General features: G+C 40.1%; 4 protein-coding genes across 8 annotated transcripts; 2 read left to right on the top strand and 2 right to left on the bottom strand.

Moving 5' to 3' along the window:
* Nucleotides 1-1,210: 1,210 nt before the first annotated feature.
* rtca (RNA 3'-terminal phosphate cyclase) lies at nucleotides 1,211-6,163 on the bottom strand. The gene is made up of 11 exons (XM_027005497.3): nucleotides 5,727-6,163; nucleotides 5,437-5,537; nucleotides 4,655-4,798; nucleotides 4,163-4,286; nucleotides 3,895-3,953; nucleotides 3,649-3,790; nucleotides 3,309-3,430; nucleotides 3,148-3,206; nucleotides 2,630-2,724; nucleotides 2,392-2,496; nucleotides 1,211-2,212 (listed from the first exon to the last, which is right to left on the bottom strand). Exons 1-11 carry the CDS (start codon nucleotides 5,769-5,771, stop codon nucleotides 2,114-2,116), a joined length of 1,095 nt encoding a protein of 364 aa, XP_026861298.2. The 5' UTR covers nucleotides 5,772-6,163; the 3' UTR covers nucleotides 1,211-2,113.
* Nucleotides 6,164-6,879: 716 nt separating this feature from the next.
* Nucleotides 6,880-11,835, top strand: dbt (dihydrolipoamide branched chain transacylase E2). The gene is made up of 11 exons (XM_027005410.3): nucleotides 6,880-6,959; nucleotides 7,631-7,754; nucleotides 7,857-7,932; nucleotides 8,115-8,296; nucleotides 8,573-8,700; nucleotides 9,415-9,673; nucleotides 9,790-9,956; nucleotides 10,059-10,136; nucleotides 10,231-10,422; nucleotides 10,654-10,725; nucleotides 10,824-11,835. Exons 1-11 carry the CDS (start codon nucleotides 6,909-6,911, stop codon nucleotides 10,989-10,991), a joined length of 1,497 nt encoding a protein of 498 aa, XP_026861211.2. The 5' UTR covers nucleotides 6,880-6,908; the 3' UTR covers nucleotides 10,992-11,835.
* Nucleotides 11,836-13,024: 1,189 nt separating this feature from the next.
* Nucleotides 13,025-16,793, top strand: lrrc39 (leucine rich repeat containing 39). Of its 2 annotated transcripts, none has more exons than XM_027005544.3 (9): nucleotides 13,025-13,265; nucleotides 13,470-13,764; nucleotides 13,897-14,002; nucleotides 14,097-14,253; nucleotides 14,364-14,500; nucleotides 14,797-14,942; nucleotides 15,817-15,969; nucleotides 16,174-16,316; nucleotides 16,459-16,793. In XM_027005544.3, the coding sequence occupies exons 2-9, from the start codon at nucleotides 13,637-13,639 to the stop codon at nucleotides 16,527-16,529; spliced, it is 1,041 nt and encodes a 346-aa protein (XP_026861345.2). In that variant the 5' UTR covers nucleotides 13,025-13,265; nucleotides 13,470-13,636; the 3' UTR covers nucleotides 16,530-16,793. The 2 variants fall into 2 exon arrangements, with proteins under 2 accessions (XP_026861345.2, XP_026861344.2); XM_027005543.3 differs by having other exon boundaries at nucleotides 13,025-13,272.
* trmt13 (tRNA methyltransferase 13) lies at nucleotides 16,096-19,497 on the bottom strand. Of its 4 annotated transcripts, none has more exons than XM_027005540.3 (11): nucleotides 19,354-19,497; nucleotides 19,131-19,180; nucleotides 18,921-18,987; nucleotides 18,769-18,831; nucleotides 18,561-18,630; nucleotides 18,293-18,399; nucleotides 18,033-18,200; nucleotides 17,823-17,895; nucleotides 17,628-17,702; nucleotides 17,112-17,520; nucleotides 16,096-17,016 (listed from the first exon to the last, which is right to left on the bottom strand). In XM_027005540.3, the coding sequence occupies exons 1-11, from the start codon at nucleotides 19,486-19,488 to the stop codon at nucleotides 16,839-16,841; spliced, it is 1,395 nt and encodes a 464-aa protein (XP_026861341.2). In that variant the 5' UTR covers nucleotides 19,489-19,497; the 3' UTR covers nucleotides 16,096-16,838. The 4 variants fall into 4 exon arrangements, with proteins under 4 accessions (XP_026861341.2, XP_026861342.2, XP_081564639.1 ...); XM_027005541.3 differs by having other exon boundaries at nucleotides 18,921-18,982; XM_081708513.1 differs by having other exon boundaries at nucleotides 19,440-19,480.
* Nucleotides 19,498-19,967: the final 470 nt, after the last annotated feature.

Here is a 19,967-nt window from a genome sequence, read left to right as displayed (position 1 = left end):
TACTGAGTGTAATATGTTGAGAAATGTTGAGAAAAGGACAAGGCTGTATATCATAACAGATAAAGGCCAGTGTCACACAACAGCTTTTTTCAAAGCACGTATTGATACAAACACATTTGTAAATATATCTTATGTACTAATAATTATCAAAATTAACAGTCCAGGAACGTCTATGGCCTATCTCTGCAGTATAGTCCTTTGCAGTCTTTATATGTAGACTAAACACCCATATCTTTAAAAAGGCTCTTAAACAATGCCTAGGCACTCAAATGACCATTGATTAACCTTAATATATATACCAATTTAATAAAATAAATGGGAAAAAAACCAAACATTTTACTCATGTGTATTTTCCTGTATTGATTCCGTCTCTCTGATGGGGCTTTTCCATCTAGGTATTCGTAGACTCTGGCACTTGTACTAGCATAAGGACAACTTTAATGAAGACAAGTGTTTCTGTATATCAGACTGGACAAGAGCACCTGCTAATTGCCGTGAATGTCACGGTAAACACAACACTTTTCTGTAAAGTATTTAAACCTGACTGGTAGCCTGAAGCATTGTATGTGTATGCTACACAAATGGAAACGAATTGCAGTTATTGTTGCTATGCTCCCACACTGCTCTTGGGGCACTTTCACGGACAGATGTACAAGACCCCCTGGACTCTGACCCGGCAGGATACTGACTGTGGCACAGACACCACTCCCAGCAGCACCCACAGAGGATACTCCTCCCTCAAACAATTGGGGATGCACCCTTCCCACACTCAAGAACTGCATACATATTCATTCATTTCACATTGGGGAGGGGACACCCATTCTTTTTCTCCCAACTATTGTCCTAGCATCTGCTGGGGGTAATTGTATTGGCCCAGAGCACAAAAGAGCTTAGCCTGCAGGCAAGTCTTAAGTTGCACTCTTCACAGCTGACACTTGTGAGCCATCACGACTGTTGTGTAAACTCAGAAGATAACATTTATTTATTTTAATCAAAGAGGGCACTTACTAAAAGGATTTAGCGAGGAAAATTAATCCAAATGAATTTCTTGCCAGGTTTAGCACAACTGCTAGGATTAAATATGATACTAGTACTCAATATTAGTTTTACAGGTTCATGACAAGTCCTAAAGGTTTAATTTGACATACGAAAGTAATAACCCTTCTTGAGAATATTAGAACCACCATAAAAGTGAAGTTTAAATACAAAATATCCTTACCACTTTTATTGTGATTTGTTTTCTTCAAAAAATATCTTGATGCAAATAAACAAAAAGATTAGTCTCCTACACACAAAAAAACCAAATAAAAAAAAAAAACCAAGCCAATCATCACTTCCCTTCTCATAAATAAGTAAACAACACTACAAAATAAATCTGTGGCTGGGACCACCATTTTTAAGTGATTTCAAAACGTCCTTGCAAAGCTCTGCATAGCCAAGTGAGCTGTTTATAAAAAGCATGGCGCCATTCATTCAATTCACATCAACTTAAATAACTTACAAAAAAAAAAGGAACTACTTGAATTTTTGTTTTTGTTGAGGAACAGGAGACCTTTCTTTCCTTTCCCATGTACACATAGTGCACCATATTTAACTATTTAACAGTGACAAACATGAGCATCCCTAGTTCCATGCAAATGATTAGCGGTAAACTTGTTCTGATTGTGGTAACAGAAGGATTTTATGAATTGGTTATTTAAGGCTTGTGTGGGTGCAGACATTGGTGAAAGCAAGTCAGACAAATTCTGACAGCTATCGAGAGGATCAAAGCTAAACTTGCTGATCAAATATTGCAAAGAGTCTATAACTATATTTAAATATTTTCCAAAGACAATGCTTTGTTACAGTGTAAGGCAATACCCTGAGTAACAAAAGTCATTTGATAAATGATGGATATTTAAAAAGGAAAAAGCATGGACAAAGTGGAGTGACCCAGGGGTCATTTCAAAGACTAAGGAACTCAATCTCTTGTTCCATTAAGAGGAAGTCAAGCTGTCCTCAGGCCATCCAGTCAGTTACAGTAGTGTGTTTCTGCTACATGGTCTCCAGTTGCTGTCATCTGAGCGCCCCTCACCTTGGCTGGAGATGGGCCAAGGATAACCTTGCCCAAAATTTACAGGTGGGCATTAGCAGCACCAACACCCTGGCACTCAATAATGTAGGTGTCACTGTTGGCTTGCTCATCATCTGCCTTGCGGATAACAAACTTCGCCTGTGAGGAGAAAATTAGTTAAAAGCTGGAAACCTAAATGCAGTTCAATGAAACGACAGGGACTTTGTCTTTATTCCCTACTTTTGGTACAATCCATGTAAAGTGTAGACTTTTTTTTCTTTCCAATGGAACTTCTTACACTGTTATATCCTATCATCTTATTACAGAGGAGATGTTACCTTAGTGAGCTGCTCAGCAACATGGATGGCGGTCTGTGTGTGGAGAGTGATCGGGCCAGTGCGCATTCTTGATGTGCCCTTTGCCAGGGCCATGAAAATAATCAGCTACAGAGAGGAAAAAAAATTAAGTTTCCCTTCATAACAAAACCAAACTAGACAGGGGCATATGTGCAACGTTTCATACTGCAGTTAAAAATTGCCCTCTTTGATTGCGTGTGAGAGTTCATGAAGTCCTGACCTGGTCTTGCAAGAACTCGTCCACACAGCCATTGTGCCTAATGTTCCTCAGAAGCATTTCAGCTGCCTCTATGCCCACTTTATCTGCATACACACCTGGAAATTAAATGCAGCGTTCATATAGCCTGGAATTTATCATTTCTCTTAAAACATGCCAGAATAGCATCACTTTACAATTTTAATTCAATAATTAAAACAAACAAAATTATTCCATATGAAAAATGCTGGTATTTACATTTTCATTTTATACAAACTATTTAAAAAAAAAAACATTAAATTGCACTGTGTCTATAGCACAGGAGTCTGTCTTGAAAAAATTTCACTGCAGTTTCCCTTTACTAAATCTCCCACTAGCTCTGTGGGCACATGAACGCTTTAAATCACTATACTGCTGCCAACTAGCGGCAAAACAGCAAAGTGCAAAAGTGAAATGAATATCAAAGTGTGGGAAGCCAGGCTTTTCCAGTGTCGATTGCTGAAGTCAATCTGTTTCCTTTTCATTTTAGGTCAAGCACTCACCTTTCTTGCCAAGAGATGAGCCAGCAAATATACAGCCAGTAGAGGATTCTGCAATGATTCTGTAACAAAAAAATAGAAATTGATATTCATTTGAGATTTTCAGTTTAGGTGTTTTACACCAAGTGTTAAAGTGATAGTGCTTTGTGTTTGGTTTTACTCACATAATGCCATTTCCATTACCACAAGCCTTGTCTTTCTCTTGCAGAGACTGTATATTGATATAAAGGTCCTTAATCTCTTTTCGGATAGTGCGCACTGCAGCAGTGGACATGTCCTTTGCCAGCTAAAAACAAGAGTCATTCAATCAGCATGCATCACTAAAGTCAAAACAAAACTGGGGCACAAAAAGCTTAAATAGACTGGGGACACAGCGGAAAAAAAAAAGTGTAGGCTGATAATTCACTGCAAGTAAACCCACTAAGGTTACGGGACAAGGTGATTATCGGGCTTGCTCATGTACAACTGTAAACACCAAAGGCAACTCATCTCTTAGAAAGGTACCTTGAAAGGCAGCACTCCTGCTACAAAGGCCCTGCCATAGATCTTGGTGATGTTGCCTCTTTCTGTCAAACTGATGGGACTCAACTCCTTAACAGGGTGTATTTTGACAACCACTTCTCCACCACCTTTTGGGTAGTAACCTCTGTGAGGAGAAAACAAAAAACAATCCAGAAAAAAGGATTTAGTTTAGTTACATCACAAACTACATCATCTCAGCTAATGCTGTTAGTCAAAACAAACACTTACCTCATTCTTAAATCACAGTCAAAATGCATGCCAAACTTCTCTGCAATTGGTTTGAACACCTACGGGGTATTTGGAAACAGCAATTTAAGCACATTCTGCAGATTTTTTTACAAGTCACATTTTTAAGTGAATAAACTTGACACTAATAATAATAATAATAATAATAATAATAATAATAACAGCAATAATAAAATTCCTATGATTTCCCCCCCCCCCCCCCAAAGGATCTGCCATGGCCATCTTATTTTATGTCTTGAAATGCTTATACCTTGATTGTGTAGTCAATTTGTGGTGCCATTTCTGCGTTGGTGCCTCCTTTCAAGCACAGCTCTGAAGGGCCATCAGCAAACAGAGCACAGGGCAGTGAGACCTGCAGCAGAAGCCCAACACTCCTACAAAGCACAGACCATAACATATGGTTAATGTAGAAGCTGTGGTTCTGTTACTTTTGTCCCAGTGGTTTCTAAGAAATTCTAGAAATAGATCATAGGTTTTCAAAACATTAAACTCCAACTAGATGGTACATTGTGCTACCTAATTCCCACCAATATAAAATATTTACAACGTACTCAAATCTACATTGCAAGTAATTTAATAAGGCTGATATTCCTGCAACGTCTTCAGCTTCATGTATAGTCTTACAAATCTATATGCCATAAAACATAAAATGTTAGCAATTAGATTGATGATGCAGAAGAGGTCATTCAAATGTAATATAATACACTTCACATCAAGTACTCTGAAAATGCTCTTTGCTTACCCTGCAGTCTGGGTGTCTGCAATGTAATTTCCACATTTAATTTTCCTAGCAGTCAGTGTGATTTCTGTAGAGCCTACAACAGCCCCCTCCAGATTTCCATCACACATGTCCCTGACCAGCTCCAGTCCTGACAGATGTTGAGGCCTGACAAGGTTGCAGGACAGAGAGGAGTGGGGGAGGGTTAACAATAGAAAAGATAACACTGAGAATATGGTACTACAAATTTACATTTTTCAGTTATCAGTGTGTTTACATCATCAGAAATACAAAAATACGCATCAACTGACACACATCCCGACATTTCGACAATAACGGGCATCAATAAACTCTGTGACAGATCAGATGAGCAATAGGTTCCCATATTTATAAGATTGATGGCACGAAAAAAAAGTTTCACAAATTGACTACTATGTGTTGAGATAATCTGTAGTAGTACTAGCCATGTGCTAGTGCACAAACTAACAAAGACCCCCATTCAACATTCATGACAAGAGTGTATTACAGCCATGTTAGTGCTTCAAAGTGTGCTTTGACCATTTGAAATTAAACAAAGTTACCCATCATCTATCTATAGAATCTTATTTTGCTTTGAGAGTAAACTTGAAATCACGTATCGAGGTCAGTCTCCAACAACGAACTTCGCTTTGTTTCAGGACTCACTGTTGAGCTGGGGAGGGGTGACTGTAGCTTGATGTCTTGATGTTTTCGGAACAAAACATTAAAGCGTACGCTAGGTCCAAATATATATTGAAGTTGGCTTTGGAGAAGAATATTCACATTACCTTAATCCTGGTGTGCTTCTACCAGCGCGTATTTTGTTTATTTTGATAGACCCGCCTTGGATACAACTCAGTGCAGCAGACAATCTTAAAATCTGTCCCCCCTAAAAGACAGAACGGGAGGGCTCTTTACGTTTATCAGCCGGTCATGTTTTCGGTGGTAAACACAATGCTTAACTAACAGTTTAGCAAGGAAGTTACACTGTAAGCGTTAAAAAGTAACTCAAGCTACCAAGCGAGAATTGTTAGCCAAATACTAGATGTTTGGTAAGAAATGTAGGCAGAATACTCACTCCTTCCATCACACTCCCGTCCATTTCCAACGTTGTTGCGGCCATTTTTGAGAATTGCAAAAAAATACGAAACCCTATCGACGACTTAACTCTGTAAAGACACACACTCCTTACAAAAGACGATGCGCTAATGAGACAGGCTCGCCTCGGGAAAAGCCCCAGCTTCACTCACGTAGTCGCTAAAGTTAACTAGCTCGCTAACCCTGGCTAAGCTAATATATGCCGGCGAACGGTTACAAACAATGCAGGAATAAGCGCGAACTTCCCAACGCTCACTGCTCATAGACAAACTGGGACCTGTGTAAAGCCACAGTGGTCAAAACAGAGTGAAAGAGCTTTTACTATTGAATAAACAGAAAATAAATGAACTGGACCAAATTTTCACAAATTCCTAATACGGACGGACTAGCCGCTTGCAACTAAGTCTTGCCAGTCACACTGATAGAAAGCATGAGCGCATGCGCAGCCGTACTAGCATGACGTCGTCCGCGCATGGTTAGATGCCTTTTAGGAAAATAGACTGCACTTAAGACACTTTTCTCATTAAAGGCCTTGCCATGGGATTTATTGTATATCACGGGTATAAAATACTACAAATATTAGATTTATTGTTTAAAACGTAGATGTAAAGCTAATAAAAACTAAAAGGATCTTCAACAATTCGACCGGGAACTTCTTATTATCAAACATAAATGTAAATTTGCTTTCAAGTGTAATCTATGGCATTTAGCTGACGATTTTATCCAAAACGACTTACAATTATAACTGAGCATAATTTGAACAACTGAGGGGTACGGGTCTTATTCAGCAGCAACTTGATAGTGCTGGGGCTTGAACCAGCAACCTTCTGCTTACAAGTCAAAGACCTTGCCCAGTAAGCCACCACTAAAACAACACTGGAAAAAACAACATTATAGTAATACAGTCGCAAAAAGCTAAAAGCATGTTTCCCTCTGCAATTGTTGCTTGAAGTATTTTACGTTGATCTCAAGACAGTTTTGCCCTTTCTCTCTTAACTACAATTTTCTACAAAACTACAAAGGTATCGAATTTGGATAAGCGAAGCTGTGATTAGATCTGTATATAAAGGCCAGCCAGGAAACTTAAACCAGATGATTGGTCAGTAATTTGGGGCGTAATCGTGTCGTCATATCCGGATATATAAATATTTAGGGAAAAAATATGGCAGCGCTCATCACCGTGAGGGGCTCCTTCTCGTTTATGAGACGCCTGGTGGGGTTGCATGACTTTTCGCAATGAATTTTGCACTTGCAAATATTTTAAGAAATGAGACGTTATTTGTAAAATTGCCTTTCGTCGAAATAGACAGTTTAACTAATTAAAAACTGAAGGGCCAAGCGAGGTAGCGGTCTATTACCTGGCTAGTTATCTAACGCTAACTGTTCAGTAACAGCTGAGAGGTAGACACTAAGATAGCTCGCTTAGCTGATTAACTTCACGACGTTAATTTAACAAACAATACATTATGACATTATCTACAGGTGTCATATAGTATTGATACTTGGTTGTATAACATAAAGACGAACTAATAACACGTTAAGAAATGACTGTTGCAGGAATTAGCTGGCTAGCTAGCCAATTGACTTTAGCTGTGTGGCGCCGAGTTGCCCACGTAGTTGGCTAGGTTAACGTGTACTGTATGCTTAAGGGTCGTATTGCTAATTAATATGTATGTCTTTAATGTAGCTATAACACAACATTAGTAACGAATTATTAATAATGATTAGCTAGATGATCGGCCTAGTCTTTGCATTCTAGATGAATGGGGATATTGCTGCAGATAGGAATTACCTGCTTGGTTGAACAGTCTTTCTAGTCTTTCATGAGAGGAACTGTAAAAGCAGTGATTTTTTTTTTCTTGTATTGCATGGCTTTGCTGGCAGGTCTCTCTGCAACGTCTGCAAAAATACTGCAAGTCCAAGTTTCAGACAGCGTATTTGGTATACGCACCGTACGCGTATTCTGCCAGTGCTCTGTATCAACATAGACATTTCCGAACTAGCTATGGTAAGTTTCAAAGTTTCGTGATTGTAAGTCATAGCGAGTAAGTGAGCTGCATAGCTCCTTGAATTTCAGGGTTCCATTATTTATTTTTAAACTTTTTTTAAGCTGCAACAAGACCAGTTTTGCAGTTCAAGCTCTCAGACATCGGGGAGGGTATTATGGAGGTCACCGTTAAAGAATGGTAAGTTGTTTTTCTACTATAGTCTTGCTGAATAATGTTTTTTTTTTTTTTTTTTTTTTAGTAATTAACAAAACCTCACCAGCAGGGAGCAGCATTGTGCTTTTTCACGGTCTTGAACACAACGAAGTGTAAGTCTAGTAAGATGCATATTTAATTGCTTTAATCACTTCCCCCTACTCAAGGTATGTGAAAGAAGGTGACAGAGTATCCCAGTTTGACAGCATCTGTGAAGTACAAAGTGACAAGGCCTCTGTCACGATCACTAGCCGCTACGACGGAATCATCCGTAAACTCTACTATGATATTGACTCCATTGCCCTCGTGGGCTCACCGCTTGTTGACATTGAAACTGATGGAGCCCAGGGTAAGCATGCACCAAACAGCCACCACTGAAAAAGATAAATTAATTGACTATAGATTGGAAAGTTGTACCCCTAGAATTGTTTTGCAGTTCTCTTTCTGTGATCTTTCACGTCAAATTGCTATGACTCTCCATAGCAACATCAAACATGCCACTTCTTTTTAAATGTGTGCATTTGTCAAGCTGACTATGAATTAAAGGGCATGGAGGAGTGTTAAGATTCGTTCTGTTCATGTATATCCTACATGACATCCAATGTGGTGGTGGTCTTTCCTGCAGAGTTACCTCCAGAAGAGGATGTAATGGAAACACCAGCTGTGTCTCAGGAGGAACACACTCACCAGGAAATTAAAGGACACAAGACACAGGCCACCCCAGCAGTGCGCCGCTTGGCCATGGAGAACAATGTGAGTGCCACAGACAGGTATAAGAAAACCTCACTCCATCTTAGTGTTCATATGCCTCAGGTCAACCACTCATTCATTGTAATGTCAAACACGGTTTGCTGGCTTACATGTTTTATCAGAAAAGCAAATTTGGTTTTATTGCTGATTTTGTATAGTGTAGCATTTGTGGTTCTCAGTGGTTAGTTCTGGCAATATTTTGTGTTAACAACAGAAGGCCTTAATACAGGTAATATCTGGGTAGTGTTTGCTAAACCTAAAATGGTAAGTGGCTAATCAAATGGAACGTAGATGTGAAAGCAGCAATGGCCAACTGATGTGAACAGAAGCTACTGACACCTGACTCGTCAGGCCCAGACGTTGTCGGATTTAAAAGGCACAATAAAAAGAGGTCTTGCTTTGACTTTAATTTCCTTCTTGGGAAGAGTGAAAATTAATCCAGTCCTGACAGCCTTGGTCAAGGATGGGTGTGTATGTGGGGTGCGGAGGATCAAGAGACAGAAACTGATTAAAGGAACCTGCTTAAATAAAATAATAAAATGAAATCTATAAAATAATTTGCAGTTTTGTGTGAACACTTTAGTACCTTGAAGAGAATGCATTGCATTTATTCATGTTTCATTTTTATTAGGTCATGAAACTATATAATAATACAACTACACCCGTTTCATATCCAGCATTCATCTCCCTCACTCCTTGTCAATCATGTCCCATCAGATCAAACTGAGTGAAGTTATTGGAACTGGGAAGGATGGGCGTATTCTAAAAGAAGACATCCTTAACTTCCTTGCCAGTCAGACAGGGGCGATCTTGCCCCCCAGCCCCTTCCAGGAGATACAGCCTCCGCCTCCTGGACCAGCGGCAGCTAGGGCCCCCATTGCCAAGACCAAGGAAAAGAGGGCTCCCTCAAGCATGCCTACACCCATCACGTCACGGCCTGTGTTCACAGGGAAGGACCGCACTGAGCCGCTTAAGGGTGAGACATAATGTAGCTATGTTGGAGGACTGAAATAACTTACTGTAATTCAAAGGTTTCAATGCTGGTCAATTTACCATGTTTTTACTTCTGTGATAAAATACGTTTTTAAATAGGTTTTAATAAGGCCATGGTGAAGACCATGACGGCAGCGTTGAAGATCCCACACTTTGGCTACAACGATGAAGTGGACCTAACGCAGCTGGTGCAGCTTCGCTCAGAGCTAAAGGAAGTGGCTGAGTCTCGGGGGGTGAAGCTCAGTTACATGCCATTCTTCATCAAGGTAACGGCAACGTTTGTCCTTAGTGCTCAGCACGTTCAACTCCAGTGAAGGACATGCCATGCACCTCACATAAATAATTTAACAGTTCCGTTTCACGTACAGGCAGCATCTCTTGGTCTTCTGCATTTTCCAGTCCTGAACGCCTCTGTGGACGAAGCATGTCAGAACATCACCTACAAGGTGAATTTTCTCTTAAGTCCTGATATTTGGAGTGAAGTGAAAAATGGATAGCCTTCACTCATGCTGCATCTGATGGCCTCATTCCTTCACTCAGGCTGCTCATAACATTGGGCTGGCCATGGATACCCCACAAGGCCTTCTGGTGCCTAATGTGAAGAACGTTCAGATGCTCAGTGTTTTTGATATTGCTGTGGAGCTCAATCGACTGCAGACTTTAGGATCATCTGGGCAGCTAGGCACAGCAGACCTCACAGGGGGGACATTTACCCTCTCCAACATTGGCTCAGTGAGTATGGGTGAAGGGAGGGTGGACCAAAGAAATTAATTATGCTCTTGCAATCAAGTAATATTGTCACTGTGTAAATAATGGATTTGTAGAGGAACAAAAACTTCTGCGAAATCACTTTTGATGATGTATTGTAGGTCAAAACTAAATTTTCAACATTTGTTTCTGAAAGATTTTAGTCAACACTGATTTGGTCTACACGTTATTAAATAATCCACTCGTTTCACTTAGATTGGAGGAACATATGCAAAACCAATGATTTTGCCACCGGAAGTTGCGATAGGTGCTCTTGGAAAGATGCAGGTTTGTGGCACTTTGATGTTAGTGCGATCAGTATTTGCAATAAAATATTTTTTAGTTTTGAGTGTGTGATGTTCTTTGGATCTCTCTGCTCCTGACAGGTGTTACCCCGGTTCAATGAAAAGGATGAGGTTGTGAAAGCACATATCATGAATTTAAGCTGGTCTGCAGATCACAGAATCATTGACGGAGCTACCATGAGTCGGTTCTCCAACCTGTGGCGGTCCTATCTGGAGAACCCTGCTGTTATGGTTCTTGATCTGAAGTAGGAAGCCATGGACACCACGTAACTGGAGCAACTGGTTGTCATAATTTGTTACTGAGTTCCCGTTTCTGCCCACCACTTCCAATATCTTTCCATGGTCTGCCTAAAGGCATGGATGGTCGCACAAGCCAAGGACACTAACCTTCTCAGCAGTGTGAAGCTAATACCAAGCTGGTAGTCTTCTGTGGGTCACTTGTTTGTGGTAAATAAACCCCTACAAACCATCTTAAGGTTTAAAGAAACAAACCTGCACACCCCCAAAATACATACGTGTGTGTGAAATGACCATCACGTGACTACTAACTGACTACCATGTCTGCGCATGTGGATGTTTGCGTGCTATTACTAGTTAAGGCCTGCCTTAACAGATGGTTGCGAACAAGAGTGTTTGGATTATGAATGTGGGGTTAATGTCTCCAGTGTAGCAATGGAGACCAGTGCCCCCTCTCTTGAACACTATCAACCTGGAAGTTCTTGAATTTGTAAATGCAGCTGTTTGACTTCTCTACAGTGGCATTATTGTACAAAAGGTTTTAGTGTTTGAAACCCAGCTGTGATTATGGGGTGTGATGGGCAGTGAGGAAAACATTGTAACTTTTATCCAGTATGTTTCAACTGTGTTGTATTTCTTTAATGTATTATTACTCATGAGAGTGTTTTAAAGAAGAGAAAAAATGAAGTATGGGTGGTATAGTTTTAGGATTCGTTGATCATGTGGGTATTGTGCACTGTCCAGCTTTGGGGGAAAATAACTTGTGCTCTCACATATTCTTATCATTTTAGGACTTGTGTGCATTTTAATGGGAGAAACATTTTAATAAATTATGCCATAACATGGCTACATTGTTGACTGTTTTATTTCATTCTTTTTAAGTAACAATTCCGTACACAGTTATGAACTAGTCCAGGAGGTGCTTAGCCAACAGCGACATGACAAAGGACTGATTCACACCTACTTATATGGACACACTCTTAATTTGTATTAATTTATTTACAGCGTTTAGCTGACGCTTTTATCCAAAGCAACTTACAATTATGACTGAGTACAACAGTGGCTTGAACCAGCAACCTTCTAATTACAAGTCAAGTACCTTAATAGCTCAGTGGTTAATAGCAGATAATCGACTCACAACCTAGTAGGTGTATTTGGCCGAGTTCGCTTCTCAGAAATGTGAAATGAATGCATGCTTTTCTGAATTGTGATAACTTTATTTTTCCATGTTAGACTGAGATCTCAGCCATCATAATTATGCAGGTCAATTTACAGTAGGATTCATGACATATGTTATTCAACAATTACAACTTGTCAAAGTTACAATGTGTCAAAAATGTTGGTAATAATGTTAACAACTGTATATTATTGAACAGTATTAGGTTTTTCTAAATACAGTACTGTGTATTTTTTTAATATACAGTTAAAATGTATGTATGGATTGGGTTAGTGGGTTTGGCAACAGAAAAATGAAATTACTATGTTTTAGATAGTATAATGATTAGTATCATATACAATGTTTTAAACTAAAATTATAATTCCTGCTTCCTCCTTATTCCACATTATGTCCTCTTAGAATTCAGCAAACTCATTTAATTCCTGTATGTTGATAAAAAAAAACAAAAAAACAACACAATTTATGGCCCATCACACAAGTTTGATTACAGGTGAGCATGGGAAACTTTGATTGGTTCAGGGAGAGAAGGCAAGTGTCCATAGCTGTGAATATAATGATAGTATTAACATTTTATTATTTAGCAGACACTTTTATCCAAAGCTACTTAAAACTGTGACCAATTGCCCAACAGTGGTAGCCTGGCAATGGTGGGGTTTAAACCGACAACCTTCTGATTATTAGTCCACTACTATTACCATATAAATAAGGTAGTGTACTACACTGAAAGCCTGTTGGATATCATATGGACTAAAGACCCATTGTTAATGCTCTGTTCTTGAGGGTAATTTTTTAAGGTATATATCAGGAGACAGCTGCCCTTGGTCCAGCACTGCCATGTGACCTTGCTATTCCCAGTGCCAACCCTAAATTTAGACCCTGTCCAGAGTTGTACTTCATGGGGGAAAACAGACAAGCACCCTCCAGATAATTACTCTTCAGGAAAGGAAACGATTTTTTTTCCCCCCCAACACCCTGCAAATTCTTGAATTGTTAAGGGAATTTGGATGTCACTATAGTTCTGGCGAGGCAGACTGTTTATAGCAAGAGAGAGGGGTCAATCCAGAAAACAATGTCAAGGGACACAGGAGAACCTGATCTTTTGGACTGATGTGAGTGGTAAGTCTTTTTCATATCTCTCTAAATTTATAGTGCTTGTAGCAGTTGATAGATTTTCTTCTGGATAGCTTAGTTTAAAAAAATATATTTTTAGCATCTTTATTTGACACAATGTACAACATTTGTGATCACATTCATTTAATGTTGTAAATAATATTAATATTCTTCTATTTTTCTTCCACTGGCAATGTGTTCAGCAAGGAAAGCACTCTAAGTGTGTCGGGAGCAGGTTACAAGATCTTGGCTGCTTTTCGATTTTGTTTGTACCACACACGGGACTCCATTTCTCCATAGTGGCACAGTGTTTGTGCGAGTTAAAAGAGTTAAGGAGCGGTTAAGGAAAGGTGTGTGTGTGGGTGTCAACATGACTGGCGTGACGGTGTGTTTTGGAACGGTGAACTCCATCAAAGCTCTGTGGGAGACCCGGATAAAGAAGAGCAAAGCGGAACTGAAGAGAGAGAAAGAACAGAGGGACAGAGCAGCCGTGCTGAGGTGAGTGATGCTTAGTGGGTTCCACAGAAACGCACTTGGGCACGCTGGTCTGTACAAGCAAAAGGTGAAATCAAAACCTATAGCTAGTGGTTATGTAAATCCAGAGTGGGTTGCCCTCTGTGTCTGGTACAGCTTGACAGGGGCTTGGGAGGATAGGATCACCTTGGCCAAGTTAAAGGAAAAACTGGTGACAGAGGATGGGAGGGTCATCCTACGCATTGAAAATGAAGAGTGGAAGGTGCTTCCTTTTATAACCCCCTGCAGCCCTGAAATTAGTGGTTTTGTGACTGACTGTGTTGACCCTGTACAAGTTTACATATGTGGTGTTACAGACTCTTCCTGCAGTGTTGGTCCAGATCTCTCAGCTTCAGGAGTGGCAGCTGCACCGGACGGGGCTACAGAAGGTCCCACGGTTCATCTCCAGCTTCCAAAGCCTTATCGTGCTGGACCTGTCCCGCAATGCCATCACAGAAATTCCTAAAGAAATTGGTTAGTGTGTGGTACTGTATTTTGTATCCATCAGTCAAATGCACTTGAGTTTATTTTTTAATTTTTCAGTCGTAACATTCATGAAAAATGCTATATGGCCTTCTTATCAGGAAAACTATCTCGGTTACGAGAGCTGCTTGTGAGTTATAACAGGCTGAGCTGTGTTCCTGAAGAGCTGGGTGACTGTGACAGCTTGGAAAAATTGGAACTGGCAATGAACCGGGACCTGAACAACCTTCCTGAGCAGGTGACACAAACTACTGTGCAGTAGGCCAGTGCCCTAATTGCATGATTTTATTTGATTTTTTTAATGTATGCAATGCCAAAAAATGAGATTAAAATGTTTTCTATTGTAAATAGAGATCACCACACCAGGTCGTTTACACAATCTGTTTTTGTAGACTCTAAATGCAGTTTGTATGAAATGTATCTAATTTTGACTTGAGAACTTCTGCCATTCAACATCTATATAACAGCCTTTTGTCTTCAAAGGTACCGTTAAGTGTTAATTAGACTTTACTCATGGGAATATTGGTTCTTCAGCTCAGCAGTCTTAAGAAACTGTACCACTTGGACCTCTCCATGAACCAGTTCACCACCATCCCTGAATGTGTGGTGAGGCTTCCTGCCCTGGAGTGGCTGGACATGGGTGGGAACAGGCTAGAGCGATTGCCTGATGACATCCACAGGTATGCTGTCATGTTAACTGCATTCACACCTGATTCTGGCATTTGTTTGCCGTGTGCACTTCTAAGCAGTTTACACCATTAATCCCTACATAGAATATCAGAGCCAGATAGGTCAGAACTAAAACTCTGCAGGTAGACCTCTATAAGGACCCCTGACATACAAAAGCTTGTATCATATATTGCTCCTGATTCATTAGCCTACCCCAGTTCCACACTGGGATCATACATTTACATTATTTAGCTGGCACTTTTATCCAGAGGGGCTTACAATAAGTACAACTTGAGCAATTGAGGGTTAAGGGTCTTGCTCAGGGGCCCAACTTGGTAGTGGTGGGGCTTGAACCAGTAACCTTCCAATTACAAGTCGAGTACCTTAACCACTGCCCCATAGAGGCACCTAGCATGACCTCTCACAAACTACAGTCTATCATCAGGTGCGCAGATTAAAACTTGGCCAGCCTTCAACGCTTCCCAGCAGAAATAACATTCAAAAAACAATCCAACTCCGAACCTGCAGAAGCACTTCAGTCTTATGAGGGTCAGAGCTACCAGCCTACAGAAACCTTTCTTCCCCCATGTCATTGTCCTGAAGAATAATTAATGCACAAAATAATCCTGTATCTGTTACTTATCTGGCTGCTGTATTCTGCGTACTGATACCGTTTATGTACAAGTCCAAATGTTTACACAAGAATCTCTGTTTGCTTGTGTGCCCGTGTATGGAAGATTTAATTCTGCTGTGTTGTAAAATACTATATAAGTAAAGAAAATCCTTGTCTGTGCAAACATTAAATTACTTGGCCATTAAAGCCCAATTCTGATTATTTTAAAGGGTTAATTTTGTATTGTTTCTGTAATTCAATGATTGATCTAGAATGGAAAAGTTGCATACTCTTTGGCTCCAGAGAAATGAGCTGGAGTACCTGCCAGACAACATCAGTCGCATGCAGAACCTGGACACTCTGGTGCTCAGCAGGAACAGGCTCAGAGACATCCCTCCACTGATGGAGGGCATGGCTAATCTCAGGTAATGCAGGCGCTTGCTTGCTTTTCTAACAGTTGTTTTATTTATAGTTTGTGTTTATATGAATATTATTTCTTTATCATGAAACTTGGCATAAGCATACAAACACAAGAAATAGAACACGATCTCTGTATACACACAAACTGCACTGCATTTTATTCAGCGAAAAAGAACCTTTAAGGTTTTGCCATGTGTTGTTCTGGGTAGGTTTGTAAATTTCAGGGATAACCCGCTGACCCATGACGTGACCTTACCTGACGTGGAAGAGGACGTGGCCGAGGAAGAGAACGACAGGGAAATGTTCGGTCGAGAGTTCATGCACCACTATATCCATGAGGCCCGCAAAAGAGGTTACGCCATTCTCAATGTGCATCATGCCCATAAACTCGGACGTTTTTATAGATAAATAATGAAAAACAAGAATAAAAATAATACAAAACCAGCTCTTTAAAGGCTGTTAATGATCTGCTTTCAATCTATAATTTGTTTCAGGGCCCCAGGCCTATACTTCCGTGCTTAATGTGCCACTGGAGGCCGTGTCAGAGATGGCAACGTCGTTGTGATTCAGTGCCGTCTGCTCTGCTGTGTTCCATCCAGTCGCCTGGCCTCGTCCACCTGTCTTGCACGTCCTTTAATGACAACTCTATTTTGCCTCTCTAGTCACTAGAGGGGCCTGTTCTGCCATTTGTGCTGTTGGTTAGCTGCTTACTGCAGCAGCTACTGAGAGTGTATCTAAAGTTCATATCAAAGGAACTGAATAAGGTGAAAGCAGGGGGGAAAAAAGGAACTGAATACAAACTGTCATTTAATAAATGTTCTTATCTGTATGCATGCAATTCCCTGTTTGTTTCCAAAACATGCAGGGTACAATATCAGGACTTTAAAATAGGAACAGCAGTCAGAAGCACGTTCTCCAAGGACACATCTCTGCTGGTGTAGTATCTAAGGCTGGGCTTGAAGCCTTTTTGCTGAAGGTAATGCAGCCTGCCGTGGTCAATGAGCGTCTTGCACAGCCGTCCTATGTGTTCCCTCTCCTCTGCTGAAACGGTGCTGTGGGAATGAGAGACAAAACAGTTATCACCAAGGAGACAATGGTTGCAAGAAGTCAACGCAAAATATACTAGATCTAATTGCTGAGCACTAACCTGTTGAAGTTTTCTGGTATGGTTTCACAACTATCTTCATGTTCTACTTCTTCTTGTTCATCTGTTGCATTTGCGTTACCTTGCGAATTCTTCGGCGTGCGAGCGACCCTGCTCATGCCACAGGTAGCCCAGCTCGACATACGCTGGAAGGCAAAAAATTCCTGAGGTCCAAGGCCTCGTTCCCTGAAGAAGTCCTTGCCCACATAATGTCTCCAGTCACAGCGATGGTGGCAGCAGAGGGCGATGGAAAGCCCCGATACCACAAGTTCTCCCTGTTCTCCAGCCTCTCTAGAGAGAGGAGGGGACGATGTGTTGTCCTCTGTCCCCTGACTCAGCTTTATACGCTTGGGGGGTGGCTGTTCATCTTGGTTTTTAATGTTGGTCTCAAATAAACACCTTAGGGCCAAGTCTGTGAGAAAGAACACAGAGAGACTTGATTAGGGGCCTATAAGAAAGAAACCATGCAAAAGAATTTGCATAATGTGAGAATTAAAGTGTTGGGTTTCCAGCACTTACCAGTTGCTGCACCACATAGATGCTTGCCTACTGCGATGACAGGAGGTCCCTTTTCTCTCACAAACGGCACTCTCCCTACAGGAGTTTACAGAACAGAAAAAACAGCGTCACAAATCACATCCCTTCTCATGTTAGAATCACAAAGTATAAATAAAACATGACATGTGAATGAAAGTAAAAAGTCATGGTGCTTACTTAAATCAAGATGCTGAATGTCAACTTGAAGCCTGTCAAATGTCGAATCTGTGTTTTTGTGTTTTCCATCTACCTTAACAAATGAGAAAAATGGCATTTTAACAAGAAATTCACAAAGACAAGGTTGAGCTTTACACAATGCACCTATTATGATTGTTGCTCTTCTTATTACTAATTATTAAGAACTTTACTACTATTAAAAATGCATACCTTAAACCGAGTGCTGGACCTTTCCACTAGCAGAAAATGAACATTCTCAGCTTTCTGAAGGGCAACATGTATCCAGTGGGAAAGTTTCCCTTTGCCAGCACCAAACTCTATGTAACAATTGTCAGGGCCAAGCAGCTTGAGAGCCTCCATGTGTCCCAGAATTGATGCCTGTTTGAGAAAAGATACATGATATTCACATATGGACCCATTTTGTTTTTTTGAAGACTGAACTGTCTGATACTGAATCTTCTGATCTTCACCTGTTGCCTGAGGTGTTTAAAAGCAAAGTTGCCATTCTTTGGATCGTTAAGAGCTTCGTGTAGAGCCGGGTGAGAAAGAATGTCACTGTGAAGTTTGGCATTTAATCCTGAGAAAGAGTGTAAATGAGATGATTAAACAGCACAAGCAATTTATGTGTGTAAAATATGCCTGTTAGTACCTAATTCTGAAGTAACTAATTCTCAGTTTTCAAAAAGCTTTTTCCTTTAGAAAAAAACAGAGCACAATATAATCAAATGGACTATGTACCCTGAAAAGCAGTCCTCATTTTCGCAATAAGACCATCCAACTCCTCTTTAGTTCGATCAGCGATGGACACCTTCAGTGGATAACAACATTTACACATGTTTCCATGTCAGATTTCTATGATATAGTAAGCAAAAAGACATGGGTTCACAAGACTTGTGTGTGTAGCCTTCATGTTAAAATGGTCTGTAATGTGTACTGGGATAATTACCTCATTTTGAAAGTTTTCCTCTTCTTCTATGGGCCCAGCATTGATGTCTTTTATATAATAAATCTGAAGAGTCAGTTAAATAAGATTAAGACGCTTAACACCCTAATTAATACCAGGAAAAGAGAATAAATATTAAAGACAAAAACACTCACAGGTTTGGGCTTGTCCTTTGAATTGCATTTTTTCATGTGCTTGGCCAAGCTATCTTCAAATACTGTGCTGTCCAAAGACAAAAGGTCTTCATACATAAAAGCATTGCAAAATTGCTCATTCTATCACAGGTGCATCTACGATGGACAACACAACAGTCAACTGCAGCTGTCTTCACTTATAGACCACATCAGCATTTGGTTTGACCTTACTGTTTTGGATCCAGAGGGCATGGTATCCTTCGTCTTTCGCTGTCGTGGTCCTACAAAACAAAGAGGTTCTTTCTACTAAGCAAATACGCCAAAAGGAAAAAGTAGAAGCAACGTCGACACATTTCACTGTAGGTAAATAGCTAGGTAGCTTGACAGCTAACAGTTCAGTCAGCAATTGGAAGTTGGATACAGCAGATATATTACTGTACATTTTCAAACATACAGCATTTGCATGTTCACCACAAAATGTTTTTCCATTCCCAACGATCATTTTGCAGTAACGTTTCTTTTTCACAACATAAAACGCACATCTTCCAGGTAAAGGAGCTGACACGCCGTCACATATTATTTCCGCCATGTTGACTGACTCTTGCTTAAGTCAGTTTTCAAAATAAGGCGGCTCAAAGATTCCGTATATTTCTAAATTCAGCTGAAGACTAAATCGAGGCAATGGAATCAGAGGGGCGTAAACTTCATTTGACAAATTTTACAGGATAGCACAAATAAATTGCAGCCATACTGTGTCCTGTCTGTTTATTAATGCGCGTTTTTACAATTTATTAAAAAATTCTATCTGATCTTTTTGCCATTAGATAGACCTCATCAAGAGTTTTAATTTTATATATCTAACTGCCTTTCACCCAAAATGTCACTTACGCCCCTCTGCTCCTCGAAATTTCGTCTTGTTTAAATCTTTTAAATGTTGCCATTTAATGGCATGTGGACATTGTGAATTAAGATTAATAATAAATGAATTAATAAAAACTGTGATCTGGTAATACCAACAGTGCAGTACGACAGTAAATATATATACCTATGCACGTTTTCTGAAATATT

Source organism: Electrophorus electricus, chromosome 26 (genome assembly GCF_041902795.1).
Source record: "Electrophorus electricus isolate QZ-2024a chromosome 26, ASM4190279v1, whole genome shotgun sequence".
Classification (NCBI taxonomy): domain Eukaryota; kingdom Metazoa; phylum Chordata; class Actinopteri; order Gymnotiformes; family Gymnotidae; genus Electrophorus; species Electrophorus electricus.
The sequence above is the reverse complement of the archived record's forward strand: the minus strand, read 5'-3'. Positions and strand labels throughout refer to the sequence as shown.